This window comes from Geotrypetes seraphini, chromosome 1 (assembly GCF_902459505.1).
Source record: "Geotrypetes seraphini chromosome 1, aGeoSer1.1, whole genome shotgun sequence".
Lineage (NCBI taxonomy): Eukaryota > Metazoa > Chordata > Amphibia > Gymnophiona > Dermophiidae > Geotrypetes > Geotrypetes seraphini.
Genome location: NC_047084.1, coordinates 48,709,579 through 48,723,084, shown reverse-complemented (window position 1 = coordinate 48,723,084; position 13,506 = coordinate 48,709,579). Strand labels below are relative to the sequence as shown.

General features: G+C 43.6%; 1 protein-coding gene across 8 annotated transcripts in view; it reads left to right on the top strand.

The window, feature by feature from the left end:
* GPBP1 (GC-rich promoter binding protein 1) overlaps nt 1-13,506 on the top strand; it is a 152,400-nt gene that overhangs the window by 20,330 nt on the left and 118,564 nt on the right. For 7 of the 8 annotated variants that reach the window (XM_033930911.1, XM_033930941.1, XM_033930880.1 and 4 more), the window contains exon 3: nt 11,523-11,642. The exons of the other annotated variant lie outside the window; for it this stretch is intronic. In XM_033930911.1, coding sequence (XP_033786802.1) covers nt 11,580-11,642 — 63 coding nt within the window. In that variant the 5' untranslated portion in view covers nt 11,523-11,579. The remainder of the gene's footprint in view (nt 1-11,522; nt 11,643-13,506) is intronic. 8 annotated transcript variants of the gene reach the window in all.

Sequence of the window (13,506 nt, the reverse complement as noted above, 5' to 3'; positions counted from 1 at the left end):
CTCTAGCGGCGTATTATGACTCTGCTTTTGCACAGGGCAGTTGGCCAGCCCGAGCGAATTCAGCACTTATTACATTGATTCCTAAACCTGGGCATGACGGGACTTCTTTAGAAGCTTATCGGCCGATATCTCTGATCAACACGGATCTAAAAATTTTGGCAAATCTTTTAGCGATGCATCTCCAATCTATCATTGAGGATCATCAAGTGGGCTTTCTTCTTCATTGGCATTCTGTGATGAATGTTCGAAAGGTTTTATCTATGTCTCGGGCCTAACAAGACCGGATCCTGGGAAGGTTAGTCAGCCTTGATGCTAAAAAAGCTTTTGACAAAGTGAATGGGATTTCTTATTTGCTACTCTACGCTTTGTGAGCTTGACTGGATGGTTTTATCCTATGGTACAATTTATTCTCTTGTTAGCAACTATCCTAGTTAATGCGGTCCGGTTGGAGATATTCCTGGTTCAATGTGGCACACGACAGGGGTGTCCTTTGTCACCCCTGCTGTTTGTATTGTACCTGGAACCTCTACTACATACAGCTCAGCGAGATGCGGATATTACAGGATTACTGCTTGGCTCAGGAAGTTTGAAGATCCTGGCCTATGCCGATGACATGCTTCTTATGCTGCTATCCCAGTCTCAAACATTTTTGCCAGCTCTGCTTGATACTTTTTTGGAAAATGGCTTCTATTCTCGGGGCTCAGGGGTCTCTCGTATGAAGAGAGACTGAACAAATTGCAGCTCTACACTCTCGAGGAACGTAGGGAGAGGGGAGACATGATCGAAACATTTAAGTACCTCACGGGACGTGTCAAAGTGGAAGATGATATTTTCTTTCTCAAGGGACCTTCGGCCACAAGAGGGCACCTGCTCAAACTCAGGGGCGGAAAATTTTATGGCGACACCAGAAAGTATTTCTTCACAGAGAGAGTGGTTGATTATTGGAACAAGCTTCCAGTGCAGGTGATCGAGGCAGACAGCGTGCCAGACTTTAAGAATAAATGGGATACCCATGTGGGATCCCTACGAGGGTCAAGATAAGAAAATTGGGTCATTAAGGCATAGACAGGGGGTGGGTAAGCAGAGTGGGCAGACTTGATGGGCTGTAGCCCTTTTCTGCCGTCATTTTCTATGTTTCTATTCTGGCTTTACCTTAAATCTGCACAAATCCAAGGCCCTTCCCTTGCAGGGTTCGGTGAAACGTGGTTGGGTGGGAGCTTCTCCTTTTAGATGGACTGATTTTGGAGATCACAAATCTGGGAGTTCACCTCCTACAAGATTTAGCAACCCTTTACAGCTGTAACATTGAACCTCGTGTACAGGCTCTGTGGCAGCAGTTCCCTCTTTCCCTATTGGGTCGCATTGCTCTGTACAATTTGCTAATTGTACTGCAGTGGTTGTATGTATTCCAAGTTCTCCCATTGGTGTGTTATCTTCTACATTTAAAACAGCCGGGCAAGATTCTCTTGATCTTTCTCTGGCTTGCCTCCCTCTATCTATGTTGATAATCCCTAAAGGGATTTAGCTTAGAGAGGTTTAGCTTAGAGAGGTTTTCCTGGGCTTGTGGCATGCGCCATATCAGAGATTGGTCTGAAACACTGCCCATTTTTCGGTCAAATCAGTGGAAACATCCTTAGCATCCCTTAATCACTTTTCTTTCATGCAACACATGCCAGACAAGCTCTCCAATTCGTTGATACTATGTTCCATTATGCACAGTGTGGTACCAGGTGGGCAAAATAGTGTGATATACTCCTAGTGTGTCACCACTATTGCCTTTGTGTGGAAATATGACTTTTCCCCTGGGTGCTGTGCCCTCGAAATTCCACTGTTGGGGACACCTAACTCAGGTGGTTGATAGGCAGGGTCAGATGAAGCCTTTTCCTGAGCTTTGCCGGGAGTTTGCTTTATCTGAGACTGATTCTTTTAATTACAGGCAACTTCACCATTATGTCACTTTCTTGCCTGCTGATGCTTTCAATGTAGACAGACAAGAGCTATCATAAATTGTTGTTGGACAAGGTGACAGATCTGGATTATCTTCCTTCCATTGTAAAATGGAATAATGATGCAATTCTTGCACTTCTGAGCTATTTCATAAGTGTCTCAAAACCTGGTGAACACTATCTGCTTCTGTACCTCTTTGTGAATTACAATATAAATTTTTATTACACTTGTATATTTCCTCTCGACAAACATTCTTGGCGACTTTTTGACAGAGAATGGTCAAGTTTCTAGAATCTGGATTACGGGACCGGAGGCAACATAGATTAGCGAGAGGTAGGTCTTGTCCAGACAAATCCGACCAATTTCTTTGACTGGGTGACCAGAGAATTGGATAGAGGATGTGCACTAGATGTGGTGTATTTAGATTTTAGCAAAGTCTTTCACAGTGTTCCACACAGATGTCTAAGAAATAAACTTGAGTGCCCTCGGGACAGGTCCCGAAATGATGGGCTGGGTCAAGAACTGGTTGAGTGGAAGGCGACAGAGGGTAGTGATCAATGGAGATCACTCTGAGGAAAGGGATGTTACAATGATGTGCCTCATGGTTCTGTTCTTGGGCCTGTTTTTTAACATTTTTATAAACTATATTGCTGAAGGGTTATCAGGTAAGATTTGCCTCTTTGCAGATGATACTAAAATCTGCAATAGAGTAGACACACTGGATGGTGTGAATAATATGAAGAAAGACCTGGCGAAGCTTGAAGAATGGTCTGAAATTTGGCAGCTAAAATTTAATGCTAAGAAATGCAAGGTCATGCATTTAGGCTGCAAAAACCCGAGGGAACGGTACATTTAGTGGGTGAAGAACTTATGTGCATGACAGAAGAGCGGGACTTGGGTGTGATTGTATGTGATAGTCTTAAGGTGGCCAAACCGGTTGAAAAGGTGACGGCAAAAGCTAGAAGGATGCTAGAGTGAATAAGGAGAGGTATGTCCAGTAGGAAAAAGGAGATATTGATGCCCTTGTATAAGACTTTGGTGAGACCTCATTTAGAATATTGTGTACAATTCTGGAGGTCGCACCTTCAAAAAGATATAAAAAAGATGGAGTCGGTCCAGAGGAAGACTATTAAAATGGTGCATGGTCTTCGTCATAAGGCATATGGGGGACAGACTTAAAGATCTCAATCTGTATACTTTGGAGGAAAGGTAGGAGAGGGGCGATATGATAGAGATGTTTAAATACCTACGTAATGTAAATGCGCATGAATCAAGTCTCTTTCATTTGAAAGGAAACTCTGCAATGAGAGGACTTAGAAGCTCTGGAGTAATCTAAGGAAATACTTTTTTACTGGAAGGGTGATAGATGCATGGAACAGTCTCCCAGAAGAGGTGGTGGAGACAGGACCTGGGATCTCTCGGAGAGAGAAAGAGATAATGGTTACTGCGGATGGGAAGACTAGATGGGCCATTTGGCCTTTATCTGCCATCTTGTCTCTATGGATAAACCGAGAGAGCCTCACTAGTATCTGGGGGAAGGAGAAGATTAAAATTTGGCTCCAACATAAAAATCATGCACAAAGAGCAGATGGTAAAAATTGGAGAGGCTCTTACCCAGCAACAATTACAAATCCTAGTATAACACTTCCAGGATATTTTTTCACCTATTTTGAGATGACCCCATGTGAGAGTGTACCACATTGAAATGACACCGGAAAAAATCATTTGGAAAAAAATACATAGAGGCTACCGGACAAAATGTCAAAAGAAAGTAGTAGAAAAAGAAGTTGCTGATAGCTCCAATTAAAGGTTATTGAAGATCTAACAGTGAATGGGCAAGTCCAGGCGTCCTGGTCCCAAAGCTGGAAGGAGCCATATGTTTCTGCATAGACTTTAGAGCTGTGAATTAGAGAATGACACGGGGAAAAAATTTAACACCGTTCCCAACCTGTCCCCGTGAGCTTGGTCCCCGTCCCTGCCCTGTCCCCGCAAGCTCGGTACTGTCCCCGCCCTGCAAACTGTCAGATTCCCATCTGCCCAAGCCTCGAATAGTTATGAATTTAGACTGAACTTATTTTATTAAAGTATAAAAAGAGACAATATTCTGCACAATTGTCATTTTATAAACACAGATAATACAGAGCAAGGATCAACAAAACCCTTGTCTCTCCTCCCTTTCCACAAATATCCCCTCCACTATTGTGAAAACTGAACAAACCAAATTACTACAGAATGTTACATAAAAAAATCAAACAAACAGAATACTTCAGTCACACATGGCAGGAATAGTGTTATGGGAGTGCAACTAGGGCAATGCCCCCTGGTCAGAGAGAGTGAGCCCTAAGCCAGCTGGAAGCTAAAGAAGCACAGCCTGGGCTTTGTGGTCCCCAGTTATGTCTAATACCAGATCTAGCAGAATACATATTTCAGGTCTGAAATATTCTAATTGCAAAATATAAAATTTTATTTTTTTCTACCTTTTGTTGTCTGGTAATTTTATTCTTCAAATCACATTGGTTTTGAGCTTTGGTTTTAGGTTCCTTCTGTCTTCATCGTGGCATGGCTGGCTCCTGAAGCTAAAATAGGTGCAAGAGGAGCTGGGGAGGAGATGCCGACACAGGTGCAATTTTTTACCACCGGAGCAAGAATTTTCACTGCTTCCAGAGGGTGGTGAAAGGTCTTGTCCCCATTCATAGAAACATAGACATAGAAACATAGAAGATGACGGCAGAAAAGGGCTACAGCCCATCAAGTCTGCCCACTCTGCTTACCCACCCCCTGTCTATGCCCTAATGACCCAATTTCCTTATCTTGACCCTCGTAGGGATCCCACACGGGTATCCCATTTATTCTTAAAGTCTGGCACGCTGTCTGCCTCGATCACCTGCACTGGAAGCTTGTTCCAATGATCAACCACTCTCTCTGTGAAGAAATACTTTCTGGTGTCGCCATGAAATTTTCCGCCCCTGAGTTTGAGCGGGTGCCCTCTTGTGGCCGAGGGTCCCTTGAGAAAGAAAATATCATCTTCCACTTCGACACGTCCCGTGAGGTACTTAAATGTTTCGATCATGTCTCCCCTCTTCCTACGTTCCTCAAGAGTGTAGAGCTGCAATTTGTTCAGTCTCTCTTCGTACGAGAGACTCTTGAGCCCCAAGATCATCCTGGTGGCCGTCCGTTTAACCGATTCAATTCTGCGCACATCTTTACTGTAATGTGGCTTCCAGAATTGCACACAGTACTCCAGATGAGGTCTCACCATGGCCCTGTACAACGGCATTATGACTTCAGGCTTTCAGCTGACGAAACTTCTATTGATACACCCCAATATCTGCCTTGCCTTAGATGAAGCCTTCTCCACTTGATTGGCAGTTTTCATGTCTGCACTGATGATTACTCCTAAATCTCGTTCTGCTGAAGTCCTAGTTAAAGTTTCTCCGTTCAAGAAGTACGTCCTGCATGGATTTCCGCTTCCGAGGTACATGACCTTACATTTCTTAGCATTGAAGCCTAGCTGCCAGGTTGAGGACCAACTTTCCTGCGGTAAACCAGTTGCAAATGTCTCTATTCCTGCGGATTTACTGCGGTAAATGGTCCCTGTGTCTTTCTCTATTGTGAATGCCTTATCACAGTTCGACACATACCCCATGTCTCGGGTTGAAGATCTAGGAGCCACTCGGAAGGGAATCTCTTCACAGGTATGGAGGGCTATGTATGTTAATGCACACAGCTTGGGCAATAAAATTCTGGAATTGGAGACTGAGATAATGAACGCCGACCTAGACGTGGTAGCAATATCCGAAACCTGGTTCACGGACTCACACGGGTGGGATATGGTTATACCAGGCTACAACCTACTTCGTCGTGACAGAGAGGGCAAGTTAGGAGGAGGGGTAGCACTATATACTAAGGAAAACATCAAAACTACCAGAATCACAAATGTTAGATACACCGGGGAATCCCTCTGGGTGAACCTGGCCAGAGGGAATGAAAAATGCCTATACCTTGGTGTGGTATACAGACCTCCAAGACAACAGGAAGACAAAGACATGGAATTAATTGAGGACATAGAGAACATCATTTTGCGCAGGGACACAGTACTGTTAGGGGACTTCAACATGCCCAATGCAGATTGGAACACATTCTCCGCGACTACATGTGGCAGCAGAAGAATATTAATCTCCATAAAAGGTGCACGACTCAAGCAAATGGTATTAGAGCCCACTAGGGACCAGGCGATACTAGACCTGGTACTCGCCAACGGAGACAGCATCTCGGAGGTCTCGGTAGGAGATGCACTGGCCTCCATAACATGGTATGGCTTAACCTCAAGAAAGGTTTCTCTAAATCAAACACAGCAACGAGAGTCCTCAACTTTAGAGGCACAGACTTCGACCGCATGGGAGATTTTGTCCATCGGGAGCTGCATAACCAAGCAAAAACTGACAATGTGGAGGATATGTGGTCAACTCTGAAATCCACACTAAATGAAGCAACAAACTGCTACATAAAAACAGTAAGCAAGCGCCGGAGAAACAAAAGACCCCAGTGGTTCAGTACATAAATTTCGGACCTCGTTAAAGAGAAAAAAAGAAGCATTTATCACCTACAAACATTTAGGAAAACGGGACGCGAAAGGAGACTATCTGGACAGATCTAAAGCTGTCAAAAAAGCAGTCAGAGAGGCTGGGATAAATCCTTTAGGTATATTAGTGACAGGAAAAGAAACAAAGATGGGATAGAACGCCTTAAGCAATCGGACGGAAACTTTACAGAATCGGATTCTACTAAGGCAGAACTACTAAACGAATATTTCTGCTCAGTCTTCACCTGTGAAGCGCCAGGAGCCTTCACCTGTGAAGCGCCAGGAGCCTTCACCTGTGACGCACCGGGAGCCGGTCCACAGCTTCAGACAAGAGACAGCCAGAAAGACTCGTTTCAAGATTTCGAGTTTGTGCCCAGTAGAACTTTCAAGACTTAAACTAAACAAAGCCATGGGACTGGACAACCTCAGAGAGCTGAGTGAAGTCCTGGCCGAACCATTATCCGTGCTCTTCAATCTTTCCCTACGCACAGGAAGAGTCCCCTTGGACTGGAAAACTGCTAACGTTATCCCACGCCACAAAAAGGGCTGCAGGACAGAGATGGCAAATTACAGAGCAGTGAGTCTCTCATCCATAGTGAGCAAGCTCATGGAAACACTGATCAAACAGAAACTTGACACAATCCTGTACAAGGAAAACCTACGTGATCCCCACCAACACGGATTCACCAAGGGCAGATCCTGCCAGTCTAATCTGATTAGCTTCTTTGACTGGGTCACTAGACAACTGGATGCCGGAGAGTCCCTGGACGTAGTATATTTGGACTTCAGCAAAGCTTTTGATAGTGTCCCACACCACATGTTATTGAACAAGCTGAAATCGCTGGGATTAGGAGACACTCTAACTGCATGGGTTGGGGATTGGCTAAGCGGTAGACTTCAGAGGGTGGTGGTAAATGGTACCCCATCCAAAACGTCGGACGTGACCAGTGGAGTGCCACAGGGCTCGGTCTTGGGCCCGATTCTATTCAACTTATTCATAGGAGATATGACCCAAGGACTTAGAGGAAAAGTATCATTGTTTGCCGCCGCCGCCAAACTTTGCAACATAGTAAGTAAAAGCATTTTGCCTGACAGTATGATGCAGGACCTAATACTACTGGAACAGTGGTCATCGACTTGGCAGCTAAGCTTCAATGCTAAAAAGTGTAAGGTAATGCACCTGAGTAAGAGAAACCCGTGCAGAACTTACACACTAAATGGTGAGACCTTGGGCAGGACCACGGCGGAACGTGATTTAGGGGTGATCATTAATGATGACATGAAGGCTGCCAATCAAGTGTAGAAGGCTTCCTCCAAGGTAAGGTAAATTATGGGTTGTATCCGTAGAGATTTTGTCAGCAGGAGACCTGAAGTCATAATGCCGTTGTACAGATCTATGGTGAGACTTCATTTGGAGTATTGTATTCAATTCTGGAGACTACACTACCGGAAAGATGTGCTGAGAATTGAGTTGGTTCAGTGAATGGCCACCAGGATGGTCTTGGGGTTCAAGGATCTCACATATGAAGAAAGGCTGAATAAATTGAAGCTGTACTCACTTGAGGAACGAAGAGAGAGGAGAGACATGATTGAGACGTTTAAGTATATCACGGGACGTATCGAGGCGGAAGATGATATCTTCTGTCTCATAGGACCCTCGACCACCAGAGGGCATCCACTGAAAATCAGGGGAGGGAAGTTTCATGACGATTCCAGAAAGTACTTCTTCACCAAAAGAGTGGTCAATCATTGGAACGAACTCCCACTGCAGGTGATTGAGGCCAACAGCTTGTCAGATTTTAAAAGAAAATGGGATATCCACGTGGGATCTCTAAGGGAGTAAAAGTCAGGGGGAGCGGGTCATTAGAATGGGCAGACTTGGTGGGCTATGGCCCTTTTCTGCCGTCATTTTCTATGTTTCTATGTTCTGTGTAATCAAAGAACTAGAGGGAGCCCAATTCCTGTCTACAATGAACCTCAGAAAAGGATACTGGCAAATTCCTTTGGATGAGTCCTCAAAAGAAAAGACAGCATTTATAACCCATCAAGGCCTATACCAGTTTGCCATCCTCCACTTTGGGTTACATGGAGCTCCTGCAATATTTCAGAGTTATGAATGCCATCTTCTGGCCTCATTCAACCTATGCTAAAGCCTACCTGGATGATGTTATGTTTTCTGAATCCTGGGACCAACATGTACAACACCTTACCACCATCTGCAATACCTACAACGAGTGGGACTCGCTGCCAAACCGAAGAAGTGTGCCTTAGGATAGAAAGATGTCCAATACCTCGGATTTTGTGTGGGAAATTGTTGGGTTAAGCTTGTTCCCTCCAAAGTAGAGGTAATTCAGGCCATACCTCATCCCAACAACAAAACACAGTTAAGACACTTTTTCTAGGCATGATAGGCTACTATCATAGGTTTATACTGAACTTTGCTGATGAGGCCGCATGCTTAACTAATTTATTGTGGAAGACTCGCCCAAATAAACTCGAATGGAATGAAACCACTTAACAGGCCTTTAACAGGCTCGAAGAGATTTTGTGCTTGAGAACCAGTTCTGAAAAATGTGAACTTTAAACAGAATTTCATCTTACAAACAGATGTATCAGGGACAGGACTTGAGGCTGTACTAAGCCAAGGAGTTGGCAAAGATGAACACCTTGTCCTATACTTAAGTTGGAAATTTTCATTGATTGACCAAAGCTATTCCATTATTGAAAAGGAATGCCTTGCAGTTAAATGGGCGATTGAGTCATTGCAATATTACTTAACAGAAAAAGAATTCTTACTAATAACTGATCATTCACCTTTGTGCTAGTTGCAACAGATGAAAAGCTCCAACCCTTGTCTGATGTGATGGTATTTAATGCTCCAGATAATACCGCTTCAGAGTAGAACACCGTGCTGGGAAGATTCATGGCAATATGGATTACCTGTCCAGAGAAGTAGCCCCAAAGGACTTCGACGCTCAACTGGTGATGCATGAGCTTGGGGGGGGGGGGTGTGGAGGGAAGGAATGTGATGGGGTACAGTCGCTATCACCCCAATCACCAGTGAGAGAAAGCTGCATGGAGAAGCCCTATGCTAAAACCTGCTGGGAATAGGCTCTTCCCAGTAGGCCAAGTGAAGCAAACTCATTTACATGTAGAGATAAATGACCGTTTAACCCTACCCTACCGATAACCAATTTCTAATCCCCACAACTGAACTTTGACATCTATCCCATGACTCTTTAATTTTCTCAGGAGCATCTCATGAGGAACTTTGTCAAAAGCTTTCAGAAAATCTAGATACACTGCATCAACCAGCTCACCTTTATCCAGATTGTTGTTCACACCTTCAAAGAAGTCAAGCAAATTGGTGAGGCACGATATCCCTCGGCTGAACCCATGCTGACTCTGTCTCATTAAATCATGTTTGTCTACATGTTCCACAATTTATTTTTTTATAATTGTTTCCACCATTTAGCCTGACACTGAAGTCAGGCTTACTGGTCTGTAATTTCCTGGATCTTCCCTGGAATCTTTTTTAAAAATCAGCGCAACATTGGCTACCCTCCAATCTTTAGGTACTACAGCTGATTTTAGCGACAGGTTACAGATCACAGCAGATTACAGATCACAGCTTATGTTCTTAAAACACAGAAGCCCATACATTACAATGGCCATATAGAAAGTGCCATTTTATTGTCTGCTGCTAGGGATCGCTTTGAGGCTGTACCCATGATAGGCAGAAGTGGGGGGGACCTGAATTTTCTACTTGCTGCTACGCAGAACTTAACAGTGTGGTGCCTAGTTAGCCCCATGGTTAAAGTTAGGGCAGCTTGAATATCACCGCTAACTGGTTAAGTACTGCTTCTTCCCAAGCTCTATCATGGTCTGCCCTGGCACTAACTAGACATCACTGGCATTGTTAGAGGCATTTAGTGGTACTGTATGCAGTTTACCTAAGCAGAATCCTCTCTTGCCTGCTGAAATATCTTTAATTATTGGGTGATATATTTTTATCTTCTTATGACTGGACAGGCAGGAGCAATGCCTCTTTGCTCTACCTCTAGCGTCATCATTATCCAAAATGGGAGGTGCCTGACATTTAGTAGCCTACCACGTCAAAACTTAGGCTGTGACCACTTATGCCAAATCAATGGCTGTTGTAAGTTGCCTCACCCAAGTGTGCCACACTGCATGTGCAACTAACATTTTTATATACAGTAGGTTGGACATGTTTGCATGCTGATACACCCATGCTCCACTTGCAGATACAGTCCATTGTTGGTTCTATGCTATGCAAGTTGCATGCTGATTTTATAAGAGTAGTGCTAAGCACTTAAGTGCATAGGAGCTAGTTAATGCCAATCCAGTGCATTTGTGCCATATTGTAAATAGCTTGCACCTAACTTTAGGCACATTTTATAAAATTGCCTTTTTTTATATGTTTTTGGCTTTTATTCTTTGTGTTGCTTTAGTTAGTTTTCTTATATAGAAACAGAAGACAGTTTTTATAAATGTATTAAATAAGTAAGTGTGATGCATGTTTTGTGGAGCTACTTTGAAACGGTATTTAAAAGGTTAAAGTGTCATTGAGTAGATTGAGGAATATGGTCATTGTGATTGTAAAGTGTGAATATGAACAAAAAAGACAATCATTAGATTCCACCAAATCACTGAAAACCACAAAAGGCAAGTGGAACAGATTATCTGGATGAACTAGTTTTTATTAAAAGTCCAAACATTCATATTCTTCATAACATATAAATGGATATATGGTACAATCCAATCCAAAAACTTGGTGTAGATAACTACAGTACCCAACACGGTCCGTGTTTCGGCTACAGCAAGCCTTCCTCAGAGGTCCTGAATAGGTGTACCAAAATAAAATTCCTTATGAAGAAGAAAAAAATAAAATTTCTAGTGCCCAAAAATCTAGACATGCTGGCTTGCTGACGTGTGAACATGAGCCATAAACGTTTTTTTTTCTTAACGATAGGGACTTGCCATGAGGTGTTGAAGCCTTGTTTCACCAAATCTGAGTGACAGAACCTAAATGGCGCAGCATGATTTTGCTCCAGCCTGGCTTAATTTTCCTAATCCACCATCATCAACAAAGGTATTTTTTTATTTCTTTGTTACTTTTCTTACTATGCCTACAAGATTCCCAATAGTTTTGCATTTCCATTCTCTGGAGATTAACTAAACTATTGAAGCATAATTAATGAAGAATACCATATATCATTTCTTTGGTTATCTGTATTTTACGCACACTTATACAAGATTAAAAAAGATCCAGGTAGCATAAAAAATGTCACAAATGGAGAACTGTTTATGGATAAGGGAGAAAGAATACTGTAAACTTTGAGCTATGTTTAATCAATGAATTATGTTTTGTATATACCGTATTTCCCCGCATATAAGCTGCCCCTCTGCGTAGGCTCAACCCATATATAGGCCGCAGAAATAGGAGGCCTATGTTTAAAAACCGGAAGACAAGCCGCCCCATGGTATTAGCTGCAGCTTATCTTCCAGTACCTCCCCTGCCTTTTAAAATATTCCCCCCACCCCCAGTACCTTTTTCAGAGCCCCCTGGACGGCAAATCTCCAGCGGTGCAGGGCAGCCGCAGTCTCTTCAGTATCCAGCCAACCCCCGCACAGCCCGCTGAATGGCCGACGACAGCTCTCGCGGAACTCGCTAGAACTGATGTCAGCAACTCAGTCAAATGGTGCGGGAGCAGGCTGGATGCCGAAGAGATCGCAGCTGCTCTGCACCGCTGGAGATTCGCCATCCAGGGGGCTCCGAAAAAGGTACCTGAGGTGGAGGGGATGATTTACAATCACTGCATAGGCCACCCAATATAACTAGGCCGCACCCCATACATGGGTTTGTAAAACCCATGTATAGGCTACGGCCTATATAAGGGGAAATACAGTAATTAATAGGTAAGTATTATATCATAAGTATGAATTGAGTACCAATATAAAGATTTTTCCAGTGCAACAGGTGAGACATTCTAGACAGATGGTAGCATCCCTATGGCCGTGTGCCATCTGCAGAAGGAATCTGCTCTGAATTTTTTTTTCTTTCTGCCTCTGCTATAATTCACTGAGTCCTTAGCTCCACCTACTGTTTTTCCTTTCTGCACACGTGTGTTCTGCTCTCCACAAGTTATTTTATTCAGTGTATTTTTCATCCCTTTTTTTGGGATTTCTGGTGCTCAGAGTGATTATTCAGCTCTGCCTACATTAAGATCACACAGACTTTGGTCTGCAGCTGACAGGCCAATCCCTGGTGATATCTGTCAGCCAGCCTGCATTTATTTCATAGGAGCGTGAGGGGCCGTGTCCATCTTTTTCTTTCTGCTAAATGAGGGTTTGAGCGCAGGCTGTTTGGTATCCGTTGGAGAGTGCGCTGTCTCGCAAGTTGACGACTGGCTTCTCGCCTCTGCCCATCCCTGAGCGCATCCGCCGATCCGTATGGGTGGAGATACATTCAGGCATAGGGTCTGACTGGCAGCCTGAATATCAGCATTGCTATTCCCTGCATGAGGCAGTGATTTTCTAATTCATCTACTAAAAGAGAGCTGAGGCAGGCTGCAGCACATTTTCAGCACAGGTTACAGTGAATAAAGGCTGTAAGAACCTGTTAGGTGAATCGGGAGGTTTTAAATTCAGTTTGAGGGTTTCTGCATGTCCCCCTGTGCTTCCCCTGACAAATCGCTGTTTTTGTAGTTTGTTCAGTGTAAAAAAATATCGTGTTTTTGGTGTGAATATCTTAATGGTGGCCATTTTGGACTTTTAGTGATCTTTTTTTTCAAAAGTTCCCTGCTTCTCCAAAACTGCAGTTTTTGCCTCAAAACTTGTTGGGATGAAGTCCTTGGGCTCCCCTGATGTGAATTCTTACCAGGATAGTGCGCATTTAACTCCTCTAGAACATCCTTTGGAGCAGCCAGGAGAGGCGGCAGCATTCAACAAAGCCT